Genomic DNA, 25,070 nt, shown 5'->3' on the forward strand with positions numbered 1-25,070 from the left:
CGCTTGGTTCTCTCGACGTTTTTAGTCCCTGTGTTAGTGTACCCTGTCAGCATCAAGGTGATCTGTTTAGAGAACTGGGTCTTCATCCAAACCAGTCGATCCCTTTTCACCAGCACGGAGTTGGATTTGATCTTCGTGCGTCTACTATCTCGTAAATTTTTATATTTTTCTTATTGACAGATGTTTGACATACTTCATACCCTCTTCTCTTTTATTGTCACTCTAAAATAGGACCCTTGTCTTTTTCATTATATTTGTGATCCTTTAAAGTTTTTTTTTATTAGATCTTTTGTTTCTAGCGTTGTTTTTAAACAATGAAAATTTAAATGTTTCTTTAAAGGTGGGTACACATATGCGAGCCGAACTGTTTGCGAACTGCTCGTGAGCTGTTCGCGAAGAGTTCGTTGAAAATATGTTTATGTTCAGGTTATCCAATACCCTAACTATCTAATAACAAACCAAGAATTAATTTACTTCGTTATTCTAAACATTTCGGTATTTTGTTTACATTATCTGTTATTAATTTCTCTCGTTACTTTAGATAAGCCGCGCTCGTTCAGCAAATTTGTTTAACCGAATGATCTCATCGCACACTTAGCAGAAACAATTTATAGACACAATTTATAGTTCTGCGAACATTCTTTGTGTTCGTCCCAAAAACCGACAGGCTGTGGTTCCTGACGAGCAACGAACGAACAGCTCGCAAGCGGTTCGTCCCGTCGTACAAATTAACGAATATAGCGTTCACAAACGGTTCGCGAACAGTTCTGCTCGCATATGTGTACCCGCCTTAAGATCAGCTCTTGTAATTGAAAAGATTGAATCAGTTACTGGATTCGGAAAGTAAATCTCTCTTTAGTATCTGCAACTTTTCTGTGCCCTTGATTGCCTCGGTTTTCTCTCCCAATATTTTTTGAAAGAATGAAAACTAATTAATCATATTGTTGTGCTTATGTTATGTTTACTTAAGTGTTCTTTAATATTGAAATGTTTTATAAAATTTATTTATTTATACGTTTAAATGTTAGTTTTTAAGATTTCTGACTATTATATTGTCAAAAATCTTAACCTACTAGACTGTTTCACCATGTTTTAAGTGACGTTTGTATAAAGTTGGTACACTTTTTATAATGTGTTATGACGGTTATGTGAATGTGTTAATATACCTTTTGTACTTATCTGTAATGAGTGTTACATAATCTTAGTGAAACATTTTTCTCTTACAGATTTTTCCCTTTATCTTTAAATTTGTCATCAAACGAAACTAAAAGATATGGCTAGTATTTCTCATTGATTGTTGATTCTTTGGCTAATTGCTCATAAAAGAAAAAACACTAGTTATAAGAAACTTTCCCGCTGATAAAATTGTCGTTTCTTTCTTCTATGCAAAGCTGATTTTACCCAGTAGTTGGATTGTTAAATAAAGTGCTTATTTCATCCTAACAAGTCAGTAGAGAAAACTGTTTGATTGGTCTATTAGAAAATACAACAAATGCATAATCGCTTTTGAATAGCATTTAATAAATGTGATATCTATATTACTTATTCTATATCGTGCAAATCTTTCTAATTCTGTAATCTTTATTCAGTATTTATAAATGCGAAATCCATATCGTGCAAAGCTTTCTAATTCTGTAATCTTTATTATGCAGAATTAAGAAACTCCTCCTCTGATCAAATACACATTTGTTGTTTACGTTTGAAACAAGTTTACCAACATATCTGTTCCAGTAAGTTGTGACTTCTTCCGTCTGTCTAGATCCTCAGCATAGTTCGAGTCTGATGACACCTTCTTTCGGTTCTATTAGGTCTCCTTAACATTAGCGATTTGTTCACAATGTTCTTGTGCCATGACATCTGCTTCATTCCAATTCCTCTGCGGCCCTCGATTTTACCTTTCATCATAAACTGAAGGATTCTGTATCGGTCTCCTCTAAGAACATGCCCTAGGTATGAAATGTTTCTTTCCGATGACATCATTCTATGCAAATAGGAATAATAGCTTTCTTTTAGTTTTTTTGTGTGATATTTGTCTTATGAAAATAAGAAGCTAATGTACTCCTCCTCAAACTCTATTATCTCGGTTCGTTATTGTGTCAAGTGATTCTCATCCTGTAAGTACTCCGCCGTTTTAGCTTTTTCCATCACTGGTATCTAGAGATTTAGGTCTAAGGTTTAGATTAAACTTATTAAAACATCACTTTAAAATTACAATTATTATATCTTTATGTCTCATAATAACACAAAAATTGTATAAAAGGTGTACCAGTAAAATTTGTATCATTTTAAAACCAGTTAATCTGTTGTAATGAAATTGAAATCGTAGTTTATCAAATTTTGTCTAGCTCGTCTAGGTAAGACTATGCAAAATAGCAGTATAAAAGCCAAAGTGGATCTGTTACTTTAAATTAGAATTCGCGAATGAATCGAGTCAGCCGATGGATGAGTAGTACGGTGAGAGAGAAGGTGTAGCTTAATCGCTAGAAAACTGAAACATACTGAAAAAATAACTATGCTTACAATAGCATTTCTAAAGTTTTTAGTCCTTTATGGTCTTTCAAACGTAATGTTCATTAGAAAAGTTGAGAGGAGCAAAGCTTTGAGTACATCATATAGCATCATTTATCAAAGAAGCTGAAAAAAGGTATTGATAGATATTTTCAATAGATTTGAATAATCCTATTTACTTATGTTCCAATTCATCAATCAGCCAATCCCGTCCACTGCTGGACATAGGCCTCCCTCAGTTCTTTCCAGTGTTCTCTACACTGGGCCGCTTGTAGCCAGTTTCCCGCTACTCTTTTTATGTCGTCGGTCCATCTAGTCGGTGGTCGTCCTCGGCTTCTTTTATAATTTCTGGGCCTCCATTCCATAATTCGTCTTGTCCATCGTCCATCTTGTGTTCTGGCTAAGTGTCCTGCCCAGTTCCACTTAAGTCTCGTGGTTCTTTCGATGACGTCTTGAACTCCTGATCTTTGCCTGATTTGTCGGTTTGTTATGTGGTCTCGGAGGCTCACATTCAGCATTGCACGTTCCATGGCTCGTTGTGTAACTCTTAGTTTATTTATAGTGTAACTGTTTCCAATTAGCCGGAACATTATTTAATTATTTAATAGACTCGAAGTGCTCTTGTTTGTAACTCTGATTTTACCTCGTCCAAACTGGGGCTGTTCCCAGGTAACCCTATCGGACCTCTTTAATACCTCTTTAATGGGATCAGAGCTAGGTACGATTACTCAGTAGCCGGATATTCGTTTAGTCGGACGGATTCTCATTCGGTATGCGGTCCTTACACCTGGAAATATGACACACATTGAACTGTGGTGGTTAATAGACTCTCCTTATTGAGAAGAAATATATTTACGATTTGTAACAAAATCGATATTGATCAAAAATTATTTTAAATAATTTTCGCATTACACGCCGGAACTTTCTCTAGTTTTGCGCCGAGCCAGTAAAAACCGGGTCACTAACACGAAGAGTGAAAGTGGCGGTAAGAGGTAAAGCTGCTTTGACAGTGTACTTGTAAGCTCATTTAATTCAAGCATAAAATGCTCACAATTCTATTCATTACAATAAATTATCTACTATTAATTTGCCGTTTTTCATATATTAACCTGTCTCTTACCAAAAATGTTCATATATTGTTGACAGTCACAGCTAACATGGTGAAAAGTAGTGTGGTGGTGTTATTTTAACAAAAACATGTTTTGATTGGCCCATAGGTGACGGATTCTGAAACTGATTGGTGGATATCCGATCAAGAGGACGAATTGTTGAAGCTGTTGAGCGACAGCAAGGAAAACGTTAACTCTGAATTGCAGTCAGATATTGTTCAGTGTTTAGTTACGGCTTCTTCTTGAGTTATTTTTATTCTAGCTTGTTTCTGATAACAAAAAAAGTATTCTAGTCTTTGTGTAATGCTTATTGAAGCTATTTTAAAAGTAAGAACGAAATTAGTCAGAATACTATTACTTTTCTTTGATTGTATAAAGCTGAGTGTACAAAATGTATACTTAGTCCATAAATTCAACACCAAATATCCAAGTGTTTCCTAAACTTATATACCTAGAATTTTTAACGATATGAATATACTGTGTCTACAAAAATCAATATTTGATATTAAATTTAAAAGCGTAGAAATCTCTGTAATTGTGGGGCCATGCAGATTTGCTCAAATTTTTCAGTGTAGTATTATTTGGAGATCTTACTTTTCAAATAATTTAAATTATCTCTTATAGAGACCATAGAATAGATTGCTAAAATTTTAAATAATGGTCGTCAGTTTATTTTTCTCTTCCTTGTCGTTCACTTTCTTTCTCATGTTTCCGATTTGTCTCTTACCTCTTTTTCAAATGTGCACTCTATATCTTTGGTATAGCTTTTCATCTTTTTCCTGATCTTAATGGATTTGTCCAAGTATCTGTCAATATTTCCATATTCCCTATAATTTTAGTACCTACTCATATTCTTTTCTTACTGTTTTTCGTATAATCTTTCTTCTAAAGATTTTTTGTTGTTTTTCGTCTTGTTGATTGTAGGTAAAAGAGTAGTTTGACTGTCGAAATTCTATTTGATTGATTCCTTGATTAAACGGATACTTACACCCTTTCATAGCTGTGCTACAGATTATAGCTCGCTGTAACTTTTTTGTTCTTCAGCTTTACTAACCACTGCGTGTATAGTTCGTATAGTAACGGAATCAAGTTCCAGAGTTGCAGGATGGTCGAAGCTGCATTGTTCCCCTTTCTTATTTGCTTCATCCAAACGACTGCGACATATCGAGCAGGTACCGATCCGACCAACATGACAAATTTCTCTTTCTTAGTAGAAAGTGTCTATACCTGGCGGGATTACTGTATTTAATTACATAGAAAAGATCAAAATAACGATTATGTAAGTTGCGCAGGATGAACTAATACAAATACAATTTATTTCCATCCAGATTAACCTAGCCTTAGCTTAGATCTACGTTCTACTGTAAATTTTTCGTATTTACTCCTCGAGCTTCAAGAGCAGTGGTTTCTAATCTACCTCGCCGTGATAATAACTGTTTTTTTATGGATGAGTATTATTTTTGGTCTCCATCGTCGGTATACGATACAGTATTTGTGTTTATAATTAAAAACAAAGTGAAATTTAATTATTTTTGATCGTTTACATAATGAGAACTTACATACTGTAATTATAAAACCAATTTTGAATACGAACAGTTAAAAAACGTTATAAAATATTTAATGGTTATTTCTGAGCGACTTTCGCTAAATATATGTAGCATTCTGACTAATAAACTCTTAATAGTTTGTCAACTTGTGTATTTTTATAGGTTTGTTTTCCTACTTTTATATTTTGCTATATTTATTCAAAAATCAAAATTATTTTCCTAAACGTTTATGAATAAACTGTGTGTTTCAAAAATGACTTTTTATTATAAAGATCAAGAATTTTTCCTCTGAAATAAGTTGGTACGTATTTCAATATTTGGTCTGTTTTCTGCGTAGTTCTTTCTTGCCAAGAGCGGATATTGATCTTGTTAAATGTACCATTTGGAAGTTAACACCGAAAATTTTATGTCAATAAGCATACAGTTATACTACAGTTAAATTTGCCATTTTTTGCTTGGGAGAATCACCATTTTCATGTATGTCAAATATTTTACGAATTGAATCTTTTTAACAAAATGTCAATATTCTAATTATTTGACTATCAATATATCTCGTTTAACTGTTTCTCAATACTATATTGTTACCCGTTCCTTCCTCCTCTTCGGCACCTACCTACAAAATCGTGATACTTAGTAACTGGACTTCTTTTTCTAGCGCCATCTCTGCTACGGAGATAAGCTATCATCATGGTGGCTTAGTCTCGTGTCCTCTGATCGTAAAAGTTTGATAAAACTGCAGGAGAATCATTCTCTTAAGTTTCTTTATCAAAATATTCCCTTATCTGCATTATAATATGTCCTAGATACTGTAACTTCCTCATTTTTATTGTTAATTCCATCTGTTTTTATTTTTTCACCCTTTGGAGTATTTTCGGATGGGTTATTTAATGCTTTCTAATAACATCCTTCCATATGGCCACATCTAAAAGGTCTGTAGTGTGATCATGCATTGTCTATTTAGCGTTCACGCTTCTACACCATAGAAGTCGTGAGATTCAACGATGCGTGATAACTAGCAACCTTAAATTAATAGTGTTTATCACTCATCACAGCTAATCTGATTGTGGTTTTATACAGTTTGTCATGACTTTCAATGGTATTTTTTGATCACATTATATTCCGAGTCATTCTTCTATTTTATCAATTTGACTAAAACTGCTGTATCTCTATCTGTTACCTATTTCAATTGACTGTGTATTATGGCAACAAAAATTAAATAGAAAAGAAGAAAATTTGCCCGAGCGCTCCGCGGACTCACCACTACTATGTGAATAGTTTAGTAGGTTCCTGGTTCGGGCCACACTCACGTGAGAATTTCAAACGCAGCCATACAAAATTGAAAGTAGGTGTGGCTCGTTCCCTTTTCTACACCAGAAGGCGTTAAGACGCTAGAAAACTGGAATAATTATGTATATAAGAAGAAAAAAAGCTAGACTAGCTTAATATTTAATGTATATTATTTTATTTTCACAAAATTGTACAAAATCTTAATTAATAATTTAAATTTTCTTATAACTTACAATGTCTTATCCGCTCTTGGGTTGGCGCTCTTGCAACATCTATCATTGCTGTATCGAAAACATTAACCAGTTGTTCAATTTTAAGCTTAAAGGAATTTTTGTGTACATCTAAAAGCATGTTTGTTGTTCGGGTGTAATATTTTTGTTTCTAATGGATCATTTCTTTACAGGTTATGGTTACGAATGTTACATCATTGCTTAAGACCGTCAAAGCAGTAGAAGATGAACATACCAGAGGTACCAGGGCCCTGGAATCCACAGTAGAAGCCATTGGACAGGAAATGAAGGTAATTGTTTATCATTAGATATTAAATATACTTTCTGCAATAAGTGTAATTGCGATCTGAGCCATCTTGAGGAATGACAAAGACGGTTGCGTACACCACGTTGCCAAATCCATAAGTAATTTTTTAATTGAAATCTTAAACGTAATTAGTAAAATGTGTATTAGGGATTTTGTACTTATTTAATCTTGTCTTTTACAGTCATTGTATTCAAGTGATGGCTACAGACAGGGAGTTGCAGCAGAAGAGTTAATACGCTGCACCAAAGCCTTAACGAACGCGACAGCAAAATGTGTTTCAGCTGGTATTAGCAACAAACAAGACGACATCATTGCAGCCGCCAATCTCTCCAGAAAGGCCATCTCCGACATGTTAATAATTTGCAAAAGTGCCGCCTACAGCTTGGCTGAAACTCCAGAATTAAGAACAGAAACCTTGAATGCCGGACACGATTGCGCGAAACAATTCAGAGAACTTTTGCTCCTTATCTTGCGAGACAGCGGCTCGACTGAAGTCAAACAAATTTTACCTTTGACGTCAAGAAAGATTGCCCAGAGCGTTACCGAACTGCTGAGTGTAGCGAAGAGGCTTAAAGGATCCGATTGGGTTGATCCAGACGATCCTACAGTCATTGCTGAGAATGAGTTGCTTGGGGCAGCCGCTTCCATCGACGCTGCTGCTAAGAAATTGGCCAGTCTTAGACCTAGACAAAATATTAAGGTAGGTATTCTTTATTTCTTTTACTTATTGCTAGAGTAAAACTGGGTGTCATAATAAACTGTTAATAGATACCATTTTTTGATGTTGTTCTGTTATCTGTCGATTTTCGACGGAGAATAACCCCATCAAACTAATTTGGCCCATCTATTGACAGTTCCTCTAATTTATTGTCTATTTTATTCTGAATTGATAACTGTTGCATATCGATTTTGACTTTTGTATCAATTGTATTTGATTATATTGTATTTAAATAGAAGAAAGAAGAGAAAAGTGTGTATTGCTGTAAGATATGTTTGATATTCTTGGTTGTTGTTTAAGAAGCACCCAGGAGTCAAACATATTATTACAGAGATGCACTAATCAACAAGAAGATAGAATAAATTATGTTACATTTAAGGTTTGTATATAATTGGGAATATCTTGGAAGAGATCTAGTTAACCATTTATATCCACGTAATTCTATAGAATGAAAGGAATAATTCTGACCCATTTTTCTTTATGGGCGAGTGTGTTGCAAATTTTGGCTCTCATCATAGATATTAGAGACGGCTATAAAATCTGAGATTCTGCTAGATGACTCTTAGTAAGTTTCATAGCCAAATTATCTTTTTCGTATACTAAATTCACCTAAAATATATTCCAGGACTGTATTATGTAGAAATTGTTAGAATTTATCTAATCACATAACTCGTCCAAAGGTGTTGAAGTTTTTAATAACCTATTAATCTCCTGTCTCCTTATTATTCTCTATAGGCGATTTATTCGATATAGATAAGATCTCTCTCTCCTTCGTAATTTTTAAGAATTGATTTCCAAGAGTGTATGGTCATTAATATATGATGGATTTCGTATGCTAAATGGTTTGAAGTCCTTTTAATTAATGAAACTTTTCCTTTGTTGTTATGCTCAAGAGCTAAACTTTGAGGTTTTGGATATCATTTACCTTTATAAAGCAACTTCTTTCAAACCATGGTTATTTTTCAAAAATATCGATCATGTAGCTGTTCAAATTAGAAGGTGCATTCCATCATAATCAGGACGTTTTATTAAAAATACAAAAAGAAAAAGAGCTGTTAAACATAATAAAAACAAGCAAAATCAAATACCTCGGTCACATCATGAGGAACAGCGAAAGTTATGGGTTGCTGCAATTAATTTTATAAGGAAAAGTAGAACTAAACTGAGCAGTAGGAAGGCGAAGGGTTTGGCGAAGGTGAAGGTCGCCACAGTGGTTCACAAGAAAGAAAAGAGGAACGTTCCAATAAAATGAAAACCTACTAGCAGAGAAAGAAAACTCAGAGAGATATGAGAAAATCTTCGTGGTCCTCAGTATTATATCTTTATATTTTATTATATATCTGGTGGGCGTGCCAGGAAAACTATTGATATGAGGGTAGGATTAGTAGGAACTGATTTCAGAAAGTTCATGTTTTACATCACTTTTTAAATTCTGTACTATATTATAATATCATTCTTTCAGACTCAAGACTTGGACGAGTCGTTGAACTTCGACGAAATGATCCTAGAAGCCGCCAAATCCATCACAGCCGCAACCTCGGCACTTATCAAGGCTGCCAGTGCTGCCCAACGTGAATTAATAGATGCAGGGAAGATGTCTGGTACGCCCGTTTCATCATCCGACGACGGCCAATGGTCAGAGGGTCTAATATCAGCTGCCAGATTAGTTGCAGCTGCAACACACAGTCTTGTAGAGAGTGCAAATGCTCTAGTTCAAGGTTAGTTTTGAAAAAGTATAACATTCATATATCAGATAATCTTAAAATTTGCGATTTTAATGATGAATTGTATAATTGTATCTTCTAGGATTGGGCAGTGAAGATAAGCTAATAGCGGCCGCTAAACAGGTGGCGAGTTCCACTGCTCAACTTTTGGTCGCGTGCAAGGTAAAAGCAGAAGGTGATACAGAAGCAACCAGAAGATTACACGCTGCTGGTAATGCTGTAATAAGATCTACCGACAATTTGGTAAGGGCCGCTCAACGAGCAAAGAGTGTGGAAGAAGAAAGATACTTGATTTTGAATAAGAAAATGGTTGGTGGAATTGCGCAAGAAATTAACGCAAGGTAAGTAATTATTTTTGCTTCTCTTTTTAATTTGCTATTTGTAAAAAATACAAGTAAATATTATGCTCATATACATCAGAGTTATTTGAATTTATGAACACGTTTATACACCATCGGAATTAGAAGAAATATACTTAAGATAGTAAAAGTCTTGATTTTTTTAAGCTGTATTTTTGTGTTCTATCCAATTCTTGCCCCTAACATTTTTTTCGTTAAAGACAATTTTGAAACCTTTAAAAATTAAAATGTGTCTAACATTTCAGAATGACTCAAACATTTCTCTACGAGTTTCGAGAAATTGTCCATTTCTTGTTTAGACTTTGCTGAATGTCTTTTATAAATGTTCCAAAACATTGTCTACCAGCTCTCGGTCTATAAACTTTGGTACGTGATAAAATATTTAACATTTGCTGCATTGCCAGATATATCTGTTGTATGCTTATTTCTTGAACTTCCAATTATGTATATTGTCGAAACTAATACATTATTATAATCACATTATTATATAAAAAAGGTGTATTCACATTTTGATTTTTTAGATCTGAAGTACTGAAAAAAGAGAGGGAATTAGAAGAAGCACGTAATAAACTCAGTGCTATTCGCCAAGCAAAGTACAAATTGAAAGGATACGATACTTCAGGCGATGACACCGATGGTTACATTAGCTCAGCAGCCGAAATGGATTCATCTTCAATGAGGTAAGTACCTATTAAAATGTTGCATCGATTAAAAATCACATTTTAGGTAACTACTAACCCGCATTCTCTTTGTTATTGTTTGTTTTGGTGTCAATTGGTGAAGAGATGGATTCATTTACTTTATTATTTTTTGTTTGATAATGGCACTTTTCACATTGGCATTTTTTACAACTAGTAAATCAAGTAAGATAATTAAAATACATAGATCCCAGATTTTTATTAATACTCTATATATTTCGTTAAGTAAAATCAGTTTTCATCGCTATGAATTTTCAATTTTAATGTAAAGATTGTAAAGGAAACATGTTATGTCTTCTATTTAGAGGATTAACTAGGAATCACAAAAACTATCAAGGCGTCGCCTGTACATCTATTCAGTAATGGCGATAAAAACCTATCCAAAGTGCAGATATACCGACAGATCACCATATTTTGGTAAGAAAGATCAGATCAGACTGAGATTCAAATTTCAAATTCATTACAAGGATGAAAAAGTAAACATTTACTGTTAACAGTTAAAAGATGGCAAAAAGTAGTCAGCGTACTAGAAGAAAAAATAAAGTGGACACCAAGCAAACAGGAAGGATTTGATATTCTGCTGGATTAAAAAATGTGTTTATCTTGACTTTTCGATAAAATACACTTTGTATTGTTACAAATAAACTATACAAAGAAGGTCCACAAAGTTTGGCTGTCCTATTTTAAGAGAGGTGGTCAACTCCAGTACCTTCAGTTTGCTAGCAAAACCGCCGTTCCGCCCCCTTGTCGGTTACACCAGTGCCCAGACCCATTCTGTTAGGGAATCGCTGGTTGGCGGGCATGGAAAGGCGGCATCACTACTTGGATTGCATTTCCCAGAGCACTATGATTAGTCGATCTTCGGGCATAGGCGCGGACCCGCAACACGCTTCCACGATGACATGACGTATCTGCGCAGCGGGCGGGATTTGAAGCCCAGGGAACCCAATAAAACCTGTACCCCTTACTTACCCATCAGGTAATCAAAGAAACACAAATGGATAACGAAGATTCCCTCCCCGGATGGTAAAGTCCGGGGATCCCCGGACGTTGACGACCCAATACGCTACCGTTTGGGTAGACTAGGTGCATAAAGGGTATTATTAACTTCTGAGAGGAAGTCTATTCTATTCTGGCAGAACCAATGCCCCTGCGAGTCCGTCTCCAGTGAGGGTGGCACGATAGCCATATCGTGGAGTTCCACCCTCCCCGCAGTACCTGTGTATTGCCGTACATACCACTGCCCGTGATCCCTGAGAGGGCGAACAGTTGCAGGTTGGTGCGATAACGGACCACCAAACACGTTAGACAGGTTGCCACTCATCTCCAACTACAGGCACGTTTCACAGGCGCACATTCAGATTGGAACTGATCGTATAGAACCTGCAAAACCTCCTGCAGAGGTTTTGTGGAACGAAAGCAGAGTGGTTCCACATGAGCTCATCTCGGATACTAGCAACGCAAGCCGTTGACCAGTGCGACTTATGGACTAGTCTCGCTTCTAGTAGCCCCCATAGCGACTACCAACACCTCAAACGACGGCTCACCAACTCTCGTTCCATCCCATTGCTCGACTTTTACGATCGGTAGGGACCAGCACCCTAGCGGTATTGGGTTCATCCTTTCGCTCCGAAGAGCTACTTGTGACACGACCGCTGCTAGACAGCCCGGCATCCCATTAGTCGCCTCTTACGACTGATAAGGACCAGCACCCTAGCGATATTCTTTTCATTCGTTTGCTCGTAGAAAGCTACTAGGATTAGGCCGCACGCTAGAGATCTGTATACGTAGGGGAGGGGAGATACAAAGAGTAAATGGGAATGAAGTCGAAAAAACTAAAAATTTAAATTGAAGAATAATCATTAAACAGAATATTTAGTTAAAAGAAGTTGAGCGCCAACTATTTCTAGAAGAAAAATAGTAAAACAAAACAGAAAGTTCAGAAAGGAATAAAACCGAAAACATGTGACGTTTATAACGTGTCAATATCATTATTTTGTCTTATCACCCAAAAGATATAAAATCGCTTCTGGTGAAGCATATATTAATATATAAGTAAGCACATATTAACACATCTAAAAATAGAAAGAAGAAATATTACATTTTACTACAGAAACATAACAGAACACCTTTTGGGGAGACTTAATTAATAAAATTAAAGAATTACATAGTTAGTTTATAAAATCACATCAAACATCTAAAAAGTAAGAAAATTTATATATATTAAATCTAAAAATATAAAGTAAATGAATTTAAACCAATAGTGTTATTTTTTTTAAATCATTATGTATTAGATATTTCGTATTATATATTTCAATGCATTTGTTTTGATTTTTTGCATGGAATTATAAGTTTTGTTGATTTTGAAATGTAGGGTAGATATAATTTAAATTTAAAATTTAATATATCGATTTGTCTGTCTTTAATGATATTTGAAAATTAATTGTTTTTTGCCACGGATCAATATCTATTTATACAAAAATCCTGTAAGTGAACAGGCTTCTGGGTTGAACCGTGTCGATTGTCACTGCGCCGAGCTTTCGACATCCTCTCTGGTGTCTTCTTCAGGGCTTCCGAGGTCTCAGTCTCACGAGGCCCCAGACACTACTACACTGATCACTAATTAACGCATTACTGTAATGCAGAAAAGTTTTTTGACTTGCTACAAGAAGAGATTCTACCGAGAGTTGCGGAAGTAGCTCTATTTTGATTTCTTAAATTTTAAATCTTAAAAGCAAGTCGAACAGCAGGATGCCTTGACTAGTTGTTAGGCCTATCATGACATAAACCGCTGAAACGAGATCACAAACTTAACACAAGAAGAAGATACCTAGAAACAAGTGAAATTAGAATCCTAAGAAGATTACCAGGAAAGACACTGGTAGACAGATTAAGAAGTAACGACATACGGTACAATTTTGAAAGTAAGAATGACATAGTCAGCTACCGTAATAAGGAACATAGATCGACCTACAAAGAGATTTAATTAACATGTTACAACAGAATAACTGGCAATGTGCCTAGATGACAGCAGAGGAAGTAGATCAAGGAGAAATTTCAATTCTTAAAGCAATCTGACTCATTATTTTTCAACATCATTGGCAGATCTTAAATTACATATAAATGAATGAACCATTCTTATTTGCACCTATCTACGAGTTCTTAAGATAGCCTTTTGAACACGGTTTTTACTCATTGTATGGTGAAGCTGATTTTTCCTTAACGAATATTTTTTTAGCTTTGTGAATTTTTATATAAACTTTTTACCAATTGAAAGATAGATAACAAAAGATCTTTTGTTATGAAATCATACATTTAGATATTATTGAAAATTTTACGAACGAAATTTCATACTTTGCCCGACAAATGCATTGAAAAAATTGCTTAATGTACAAAATATTCAATCTCTCTTTTTTATAGATCTTATTATACACTTTTTCAAATTCACATTTTATATCTTAATTTTAAAATGTCTACACTATTTTTTTATTTATTTTTTAATTATTGAATTTTTCTATTAGCTCACATTAAGTTTAAAAGTTCTCACTATCAGCAAATTAATTGAAGCTGTTCCAAAAGGCTTTAATGTCACTTTGAATCAATCCCTATTTAGATTTTGTCATAAGAGAAATCAATGATCTTGCCAATCTCTTTGATTGCTTTGTCTAAGTTCTTTAGAATTATATGTTAATAAGCGAGTTTCCGGCACCGTACGGTAACTGGAATATATTGATTAAGAGGTGAACATTCATACAGATTTGTAATTTGTACTGCGGAAATTACAATTACTCGAAAAGCATTAAACTAAAAGACCGGACGGGTCAAAATCACGATAAACCAGGCAAGTTAAGTACAATTGAGCTGGAATAAAGGATGAATGAAAGGAAGCTGTTTGAGATTGCAGATGGTTACAGTCAAAAGATCAAGAAGTAAACAATAAACTAAACAATCTTAAGATGAGCATAGCCCTTATGACTGGAATATAAAAGGAACTTCGAGAAACAAAAAATTTGGACTTTACACAATGATATATAAATGGATCAAAACTATATCAAAACAGCTAGTTGCGATGAATCTGGGTTAATACAAAATCACTCATATGTAAATAAATGGAGAATAGCAACAAAAGTAAAATTTGATGGACGTTATATTACGATTATTGGCATTTATGCTTCAGATGAAGGCAAAATGGAAGAAGCAATAGACACAGAGACAATACAAATCACTACAAAACTTCAAAAATACTTAGCAAATGCAAGAAAAAAGACGGTGTGATTACAGGAGGTAACTTAAATGCTTAAATCGGAAGTATGCCGAATCCACAAATAGTTGGAACAAACTGAGAACAACATTTAAATGACACCGGCCTAAATTGAGACGCTTTGCTATTGAGAACACGTTGAACGTTAGGAACATGTTCTTTATATATAAATATATTCATAAATCCACATGAAGAGTACAAGAATGAAGATCAGTAAGAGACTATTGACCTCCATTCATGACATTAAAACCCCAAAAGTTATTTTTAATAAAAGACGAAACTACTGAACGGTCCTCAGTCTCCGGCGACTCGAACACTCCCAACAAAGGTAGCGGTTGGAATAGGGTTGGAGCAAAGAATCCCCGTAAAAAATCAGGCTACTAGAAAGAGAGACAAATGCATATTACTTGATACAATGTTCGAATTCTTATATCGGACCAGAAGGTGATTGAACTGGAGGAAGAGCTGAAAACAATAAAATGCGACATCATCGGCCTCAGCGAAATAAGACGAAGAGGAGAAGCCCAAATTACTCTTAAATTGGGACAGCTATTTCATTTTAGAGAAGACACTTCAAATAATGGAGTAGAATTCATAATACTTAGAAAACACACACAAAATATAGTTAAAATTATCAGCATAAGTCCGAGGATTGTATTCGTCTTCAAACTAAATGCAAGATATAACCTTAAGGTAATCCAGACATATGCTCTTACGACTACCCACTCGGATGAAGAAATTAAAGAAGTTATGAGGACCTTGCCACACCAGAATATTACACAATAATTATGGGCGACTTGAATGCGAAAATGGGCTTTCAACAAGATGGTACAGAAGTAGCAATGGGCAAGTATGGATATAGCTTAAGAAATGAACGAGGGCAAAGATTGCGAAACTTCTTACAACAGGAAAATTTATCTATGATGAACTCTTTTTTCGATAAAAAGCCTCAGCGTAAATGGACATGGATAAGCCCAGATAGCAGTGTCAGAAATAAAATAGAGTATATCATAACAAACAGAAAAGAAATAATCAAAGACATCGAAGTACTCAACAAATTTTCAATAGGAAGCGACCACAAATTAATCTGAGCTAAGATAAGATTGAATGTCAAATTGGAAAGAACAAAGATGGTCCTAAAAACACAAAAAAAGAAATAGATTTCCCCAGAAAACAATGACCTGTAAGAAGATACACTAACCAGGCATATACAAGACTTGGAAGACGAAATAGAAGATGTAGAGCAAGCAAATGATGGCATAACGAAGGCACTAAAAGAAACTGAAAAGGAGTGCTGCCGAACTGGCCAGACCCATAAAGAAAAACTTAAACAAACTACCAAAGAGCTAATTAAAAGAAGACAGCTAACTGAAAAATACGACGCCAACTACACAACAATGAAGAAATTAAATAAAGATATTCACCGATCAATCCGAAAAGATGTAAGAGAACAATACAAGAACAATACATTACTACGGATAGAACCGAAATCCTTGAGGTTGTCAAATCCCTTTATCGCGAAATGTATGAGAGCACTGACGAAAGACAAGATCAGCCCCTATTATTATCTACCAATAATATATACTTATTAGCTCCAGGGTTTTGTCAACTGATGCTCAATTATATTGCTTATTAGATGGAATGATTTTAAGACGTCTTTTATTTCAGTTCGTTTTGTATTAAAAAATCGTTGTATATGATTAGCGATATCTCCTCTCCAGTTAACTTTATTGAAGACACATTTTTTTTTATAAATATTGGTCTTTTTAATTTGAATGTATTCCCTATTTAGTCAATTTTCGCAGGTATCAAGGTTATATTTGGGCCAAAAAGTTTTTTTGATTTATATTTAGGAATTATCGTTTGTTTGTTCTGTCTCTGTCTATTAGGATAATTATTTCTTAATTTTTGTTAATCTTGGATTTAATGGTCTACAATTTTGAAAGTTTTTCAATAGAATTTTTGATTGGTAAAAAAATATTTTTGTATATGAAAGTTTTTAGTAAATAGGTATATTAGTAGGTATCTTTAGAAATACACAAGTAGCATTTTTACCGCACTGGAACAGACTTCTAAAAGTAGATTTTGAAACGCCATTGGTTTGGTTACCGATCCCCTGATTTAATATTCACTTTTTCTTTTCATACTAACTTATTATGCTTGTTTGTTGCATGTACAGCGTGAAGGTTGTTATTACTAAAGAAATTAACAGACATTCTTAAGGTGAGTCTTTTGTTTTCTGTTTTGCTTTATACAACTGTTCTAGGTATTAGATATGCAACCATTTAAAATAGGTATGTATAAGAGGATCGATAAATAAAATTCAAAAGTTAATAAAAATAAAGTAGATTATTTAGGTGGTAAGTCGAAATGTTAGTTTTTAATACTAATATCTCAAGTTTAAAGATATATTACTGTATTTGAGGATTCGTGTATTTTTTAGCAGAATAGTACACGATTTCCGATTGCAATCATTGCAGACATACGTCTTTTGATGGCCAAAAGTGTAGACTTTTCTCTTTCTCTTCTTTCTTGGTCGGAATCTTTTAATAATATATTACTTTCGGATTATTTATGAAATTGGCGGTTACTTGGTGCAAATTCTTGTTCAATAATGAAACAAAATATAAAAACGTAACACTGTTTTTTTTTAATTTCCACGCAATATCGTCAATTTGACGTGTTTGTATTCCTTGCTAACAGAATATTTATTGTTGTCGTTTCGACCCACTAAATTTCAGTTAGTCTTAATAAGGCAGCTTTCTAATATCTGTTTGGTGGTTGAGAATGAAATTTGTATTTTTAAAATGATTGATTTCTGGTATTGATCTTCTTATTGTTCCGCCTTGGAGGATTTATCCTTCCTCCTTCTAGTCGTCCTTTTAATCTTATACATCACTTCCCTTTCTTTCCCATTCTTCGTAGTACGGTCTCGTTGGTTATCTTGGCCGTCCATGATATCCTTAGGATTCGCCTGTATTCACATCTCGAAAGCTTTAAGATTTTTTTCCATCTCCATTGCTTCAGTGAGTATCCAGTATTCAACTCCATAGTATAGTTCTTGAAAGATATAAAATCGTAGGAGTCTGACTTTCATGTCCAGAATAAGGTTGTGTCTTTTAAAGAATTTGGCCATGTTTTTGAAGGTACTCATAGCCTTCTCTGTTCTACTTTAGCTCTTCTATGAGTTATCACATTATTCGTTTACTATTGTTCCCAGATATATAAACTGTTTTACTCAGTCCACTGGTGTATTCTTGATAAACAGTTGGCGTCCCCAATTTTATTTTTGCTGATGATCATAAATCTAGTTTTTGATTGTTTATTTCTAGTCCAAATCTTTCACTTACTTCATTTCCTTTGTTATCATTAGCTGTTATAAACTTTCTGGACTGTCTCCAAAAATGACGACGTCATCTGCATATCGGATGTTATTTAGGCGTTCTCTATTTAGTCGTATCCTATGCTGGTAATTTTCCAAGCCTTTACTAAATATTTCCTCTGCATATAGATTAAATTATAGAGGTGAAAGTATACATCCTTGCCTAATGCCTCGCAAGTAGATATACTAAGCCGTTATGACTATAGGTATAGGTAAATCAATATTTTAAAGAGAGAAGTACCCTTTAGGTATGTAAGAGTGCGAACGATATATACATTACGTGTCGAAGGAATCTACATTAGTGACCGTCATAGTTCAATTATTATCAGCTAGTCGCCGTCAGTCATTGGTCATTTTTTTTTAATCTAAATTAATTTACAAATTATTTTGTAGTTCAACTATTATTCGCTAGTCGACCGCAGCCATTTTTAAAATCAAATTAATATGTATCATTAAAAATAAAATAAAAAGCTTCCTGATGTAGGAATCGAACCAACGATCGTCTGTTCCAGCGTCAGGCGCTATTCCAATTACCTATTCCGGCCTCTCATATATGGATTTTATTCGATGAACAGACTAATTTACAATTTTATGTAACGTTCAATTTCAATTTTATGTATGTTCGTCCATGGCTGAATACGTCTTAATGCATCACTGTAGCTAATATGCAGGGTCTTCAATTGTTTATTATTTTTCTTAAATCCTGATATACTTTAATATATTTTCCTAACTCGATGAGTTTCTCTTGAAATTCTGCAACTTTATGTCTGTACTCATTCAAAGATATCACGATACTCAAAAATTTAATGACATACGTTACGTAAAAATGGCTCACGTTCTATGGTCAATGGTCAAATCTCACATATTATGTCACGTTTTATGTCAAATGTACCATAAATGTCAAATGTTACATAAATATTGTAAATTCCAACGATGTAATATTCTAAGGGTGGAACCTATGAATAAATATTTGCGTCCAAAGTAGCTGATAACAATAAACGACTCTTGCTTCCAGAATATCAGTGTATTACGAAAACAATTCTTTTGGTTCATATATATCTACAATAATTTTTTATTCGTTGTTATTTACATTTGAATAAAAGTTATAATGACGTGTAACATTGTAAAATTAAAAAATTATTATTTTTGTAGCATGAAAACATACAAAACATATAAATTTGACAGCTACGTAGTTGCGCATCGCACGCCACTGATGTGACTGGATTTAAAATATTAAAAATTTAACGAATTTGTTGATTTGTCAAAAAGAATACATTAAATTAATAACTTAAAATATCGGGGATAACTATATTCACATTAATCACCTGTCAAATTCACGTCGTATATTGTAACCGATAATGTGGCGTGAGTCAGCATGTAAAAAAATCAACATGTTCCATCCTTAGTATATTACGTCGTTGATAAATTCATTTAGATTAAAATATGACGAATTACTTGCAGCGACTAGCTGATAATAGTTCAACTACAAAATAATTTGTAAATTGACATTTTAAAATGGCGAATTACTAGCGGCGACTAGCGGATAATAGGTGAACTATGACAGTCAGTAATGTAGATTCCTTCGACGTAATGTAAATATCGTTTCTCATTCTTCCATACCTAAAAGATACTTCTCTCTCTAACACGTTGATTTGCCTATACCCATAGTCATAGCGGCTTAGTAAATCTACTCTCATAGAATCTGGATCGCTTGCGTCGGTTCATCACCAAGATTTATTCTTATTGTGGGCTGATTTGTTCCATTTGTATTATACGCCTATCTTTATCATCCATTTGGGCTTTTGTTAGAACATCCATCTTTTTTTTTTTTTTTTTCAGTGGTATTAATCCAAATAGACTTATTAGCCTATATTCTCCGCACTTTTTCGCGTCCTGTTTCTTTGATAATGTAGTAATGAAACTAGCTAATCTTTTCGAATATTGCATGTGTAATAGATATTATTGAAGATTTTACATAGTATTTTTAAAGAATTTTAAGAAATTCTAACTGTTCTCCGTCTGATCCCGGAGCTCTCTTCTTTTGGTGATATGATGGCCGCTCTTATTTCTGTCACTCCCGGTAGAACCTCTTAGACGAAAGCTCCCCGGTTAGACGAAAGCTCATGAAATGTGGGTATTGTACCCAGGGTCGAACAGTCCCTAAATAACACTTGCTCATACTCACCTCACAGAATTCGCAACCACAACCGAGTATGAAGAGCTCCTTCACCACGACGAGGTATTACAGCTCTTGGAGGACACTTAAAGCCGTCGGTCCCCTTGGGCTAGTGTGCATCGACACTAGTTACCTGAAACAGGGTTAAAAATGTAATTGGCGCCGAAATCTATCCGAAAGAATCTCGCCAGCAAAAATGACATAGGATATTATTATTATTATTATTATTTATAAAGAAATTATTAAGATGACGAAATGAAATAAAACCTTGTATTTTGGAAATAATAACGACCATTGTCAAGATTGCATTGCATTGCCGGATCTTTCCAGATCTGATTTCTTTATACGTGAGTAATTTTAAATGGTTGCATAAATGTAGCTTGTAGCAAATATTGAAACTATTTACACTGTCTTGTAAAGAATATACTAAATTATATTTGTTTCTAGTTTATAAATATTTCCATTTTTTCTTCACATGGCAGTAAATATATGCTTCAGCAAAGGTATTAGGTACATTCTAATAGGTTCAAATATTTTTCTATATACAATTTTGATCGAAAATCATATAAATACACCATTATTAGTACTGTTTACAGTTTTATTAGCGTATATAAATGTTTTCTATCTTTTTTATAAATTAATGTTATATAGACAGTTTTCTCTCTAAGAATAATACACAAATTGAATAAGTGCTGAATACTGGTGTTGTTACCTTTAATAAATATAGTTATGTTTATAGATTTATCGTTTATGTACGTAATTTTTTAAGTATCCTATCAATACACACCTTGCTATGATTTTCAAATTTAAATGGACGTCGAAAAGTAGTTACAAGTCTTTACAAGATTTATATTTACCGTATGTTAAAATCAGTATATCTAAATAACCGAACATTTGTTTTTAGATACAACCAGAGCTATGACTACCAATCACAATCGAGCCCCCATCAGCGATACTATCAAGATAATTATTCCCAATTAGAAAGCCCCGAGAAAGTCAATTCCCTCGAACGAAACAAAAAAATCCTAAAATCTCAAATAAAGGACCTCGATACAGCGACATACGGTTCAACCAATACTTACGGACAGCAAGATTATAATTCATATTTGCCGACCTCTCCCAGGTTTAACCCGAAAGACACTTACACAAGCACTCCTAGTCATTTGAGAAGTTACGAACCTCAAAAAACAGATTCGTATTATCCACCCGTAGACACAAACACGAAGTATTACTCAGATGGATACTCGAGCTCTGAATATATGACCAACAGTTACAAAACTCCGGAAGGCTACAAAGTGAATACGTACAAATACGAAAGTTATCAAGCGCCACCACAGCAGACGTATTCTTCTAGCAGTGAAAAGTACTACACCAGTGCGCCAGCTGTTATTTCTCCAAGAGACAAAAAGACCTTTGAAACCTTCAAAAACGGTTCAGATTCACAGTACTCAACTCAGTATGCAACGAACGTCGAGTATATTAACGAACCTCCAGTATTTAGAGACGACGATACATTAGAACAAAAAATGTTAAAAAAATCTATTACCCAACAAATCATCGAGAAGAAGACCGTATCCGTGACGAAGAGCAGTAACGAAGAGTCATCTACAAAGAGTTTTAGATTTGAATGAGTTTTTAGCTAACGTACAAAGCATAAAAGGTAGGAATTTTAGGTATCACACTTTTAAATGAACAAGTTGATTATATTGTATAATTAAATTTATATATTTTTAGCCAACAATAATTTCTGTTCATGTATAAATTTGTCAAAATATCTATTTCCCTTTTAATAGCTCTTACGATCCCAGTAATGTTAAACTCAGTAATAAAATTTCATTCCAAAGGCTTCGGGATCTCATCGGTGCTCAACTGTCTGTCCTCATGTCTGTGGTGCCGAATGATGTAGGTTCGATTCCCATTATACATATAAAACCAGGAAGTACTGTAAGGTAGTCCCTCGGAAGCAATAACAAACCACTGAATAGTAGCTAATTTATCTAGTACAGCTAATCTTATCAACACGTAGTCGTACGGAAACGACATTAAACTGCGGGTCTCACACACTATCTATTGAGACGTTTGGATTCTAACAGATTTCGTTTTTCTTATACTATATGAGGGATTTCTCCCGCCATTTTTTCGTTTTTATTTGTGCCTCTGGAATTTCGTCTTTAATAATTTTTATTAATATATATTTTAAATAGTTTCATCTTATCAGTCTCACGTGGTTCCTTCATTTGTGTGCACATGAATATTTTTGATAACTTGTAATGTAGTTGATTGGTAATATTTTCTTTGGTTTTTTTCTTGCGACATTTGATGTTAGGTTTGGACTTCGGTTTGAGATTTAGAAAAATACATAAACTAAAGTGAAACTATACTGAATAAAAACAAAAAATGAAAATGTTTTTATCTATACACAAAACCGATGACTATTAGATAACTAGGAAGGTCTCTATCTCTATGGATAATATGTATGATTGTTTAAATCTAGGCGCGCAATGCGCAAGCTCGTGCTCACTGTCTGTCAGTGGAGTATATGCTAAAAACACAACATGCTATAACTCTCCTGTTTAGGTTTAAAAAGTGAAATTTGCAGAGCTATACATGAACAGATTTTTCTTTAACCTTTTCTTGCGTAACACGGGTATTTAAAATTCAAAAGGAAGCCACTTCCTATCATTTGCTTGGAAATCATTTATAGTGTGATAGTGTTCAGTGCACTGCCTTTTATTTATTGCAGTTTTTTGTGTTTTTATTAAATGTATATTGTTTTATATTTGTAAGTGTCCTTACTATGGTGCTAATATTTTTTGCTTGTCCCATTTACATACTTAACCAAAAATGTTTAGTTTTAAGTGCCAATAATAATGCGTAAGCTTTTAAGAAATGTTTATATTTTTAATTACTTGTACATTAAAATCGATATTGTATTTTAAACGAAACATCCGAAAGTGCCTATTTTATCGCTTTTTATTTGTAATTTAAGGTTTTAGGTTTTAGTATAAATAACAAGACTTAATAGTGCCTGATACTTATTAAATCATGCCTTATATAATTGTATACTTTTTACATATTTTATTAGGATTGTTTGATTAAATATTTAATATTGTCATTTAGTAATAATTGGATGAAATAAAACAATTTAACATTTTCTCTACTTTTATTTCTGTTGTAAACTGAAACCGCCAAAAAATGATTTTAGGCGATAAGCCGGTCGTAACATAAGGACAATACGAAGGCTTCGTTGCTCATTATCGAGAGCGTCGGGAGTGGGTATGAATATGACAAATAGAAAAATAACAGTTTCGCCAAAAAAACCCAAGAAATATTGAATGCTACAAAACTGTAAAGATAAAAAGGAAGCCAATAAATCTTCACCAGAGATTTATAAAGGACTCAAATTACATTATAAACTATATCAAACCTTTACATAAACCAAACTATTAAAATTAACCTACTTGCCTTTTCAATACAAAAGGATTAGTCAGCAAAATAAAATCATAAAAAACTAATAAACTTCAAAAAAAAAATGTTATTAAATACGTGCAAAATGAAAAATTTTGTGGAAATAAAAATGGGCACAGGCAACAACAAACTAGTATTTAAATAAATCGCGGTCACGAGAGCAGATAAAACTAGGCGATATTTCACGAAAAGTAAATTATTTAAAAATTAAGAATGAGGAATGTAGACCACAATTTTTCGACCGAAAAAGCTTTTTGGTTTGTAAATTAAAGACGTAATATATACAGTAAATAAATGAACTTTTCACTTAATCGTAATATAAATTATATACATATATTTCTAATATAACTTACCAAAATCTATCGTGAAATGTCCTTTAAATTTATCTCAAAATTCAGAGGTCCTTTATCGCAAATTATTTCCTCCAGGTCACTGATAGTAAAGGGTGCTTCTAAAAAAAGGCATATACGACCCTTTTTAAAAGTAAGTCAAAAATCCAATCTTTCTGGTCGACGTTTCAAACCAAAGAAACCACCATGAAATAGGAGAGTTAACGATTTGATAATATAGGCAGTGCAGCCTCTAGATGAGCCCCCATAGGCGAAGCAATAAACCTACCAAATTTTTGCAGTAGAATGGATCTTAATTAACCTTTTTGCATTCGATTCGTATGAGTGTCAGGAATTTTGTGAACAAAAATGTTGATATGGAAATGAAAATTGCATTTTGAAGTGATGAAAAATAATAAATTAGTAACTCAAAATGAGTTCAATATTACTACTCGGGGGTTTTTGGAGTCACTGAATATGAATATCATGACGGTGATGTTCTGCAAAATACCTGGGCCCCGTCTCCTGGAGTTTTGTGGAAATTTAATACAAAATCAGTGCAAACTCATTACTAAGGGTTTTTGAGGTCGTTGAACACTAATATCATGTCGGCGATGATGTAGCGGCACCTAGTGCCCAAGGCGGGCTCGGTTTCTACAGTTTTGTGGAAATTAGATACAAAATCAGTGCAAACTCGTTACACGGAGGTTTTGGGGTTGCTAAACACTAACATCGTGTCTCCGATGGTGGCACATTGTGCTCAGGAGAATGCTGGTCTCTTGAAGTTTGTGCATCGGAGACCATCACCGTTATGGTACTCGTTATCAGGAACCCCAAAATTTAACAGGAACTAGTTCTCACTTGATTTTTTATCGAATTTACACAAAAATCTAGGAGACAAGGCCCATCCTGGCACCAGGGGCATCGAAAACTATCATTTTCATTATATTCGTTTCAACGACCGCAA

At 34.0% G+C, this 25,070-nt stretch overlaps 1 protein-coding gene across 4 annotated transcripts in view; it reads left to right on the forward strand.

Moving 5' to 3' along the window:
- Positions 1–23,460, forward strand: part of rhea (Talin_middle and talin-RS domain-containing protein rhea) — a 144,133-nt gene extending 120,673 nt beyond the window's left edge. For 2 of the 4 annotated variants that reach the window (XM_072522509.1, XM_072522510.1), the window contains exons 28-33: positions 6,855–6,971; positions 7,170–7,688; positions 9,169–9,424; positions 9,513–9,771; positions 10,311–10,469; positions 21,211–23,460. In XM_072522509.1, the coding sequence (XP_072378610.1) occupies positions 6,855–6,971; positions 7,170–7,688; positions 9,169–9,424; positions 9,513–9,771; positions 10,311–10,469; positions 21,211–21,937 (2,037 nt within the window). In that variant the 3' untranslated portion in view covers positions 21,938–23,460. Of the gene's footprint in view, positions 1–3,725; positions 5,419–6,854; positions 6,972–7,169; positions 7,689–9,168; positions 9,425–9,512; positions 9,772–10,310; positions 10,470–16,927; positions 16,972–21,210 lie in introns of those variants that run through there. The other 2 variants (XM_072522511.1, XM_072522512.1) reach the window with 2 other exon arrangements.
- Positions 23,461–25,070: the final 1,610 nt, after the last annotated feature.

The sequence above is a fragment of the Diabrotica undecimpunctata genome, chromosome 2 (assembly GCF_040954645.1).
Source record: "Diabrotica undecimpunctata isolate CICGRU chromosome 2, icDiaUnde3, whole genome shotgun sequence".
Taxonomy (NCBI): Eukaryota; Metazoa; Arthropoda; class Insecta; order Coleoptera; family Chrysomelidae; genus Diabrotica; species Diabrotica undecimpunctata.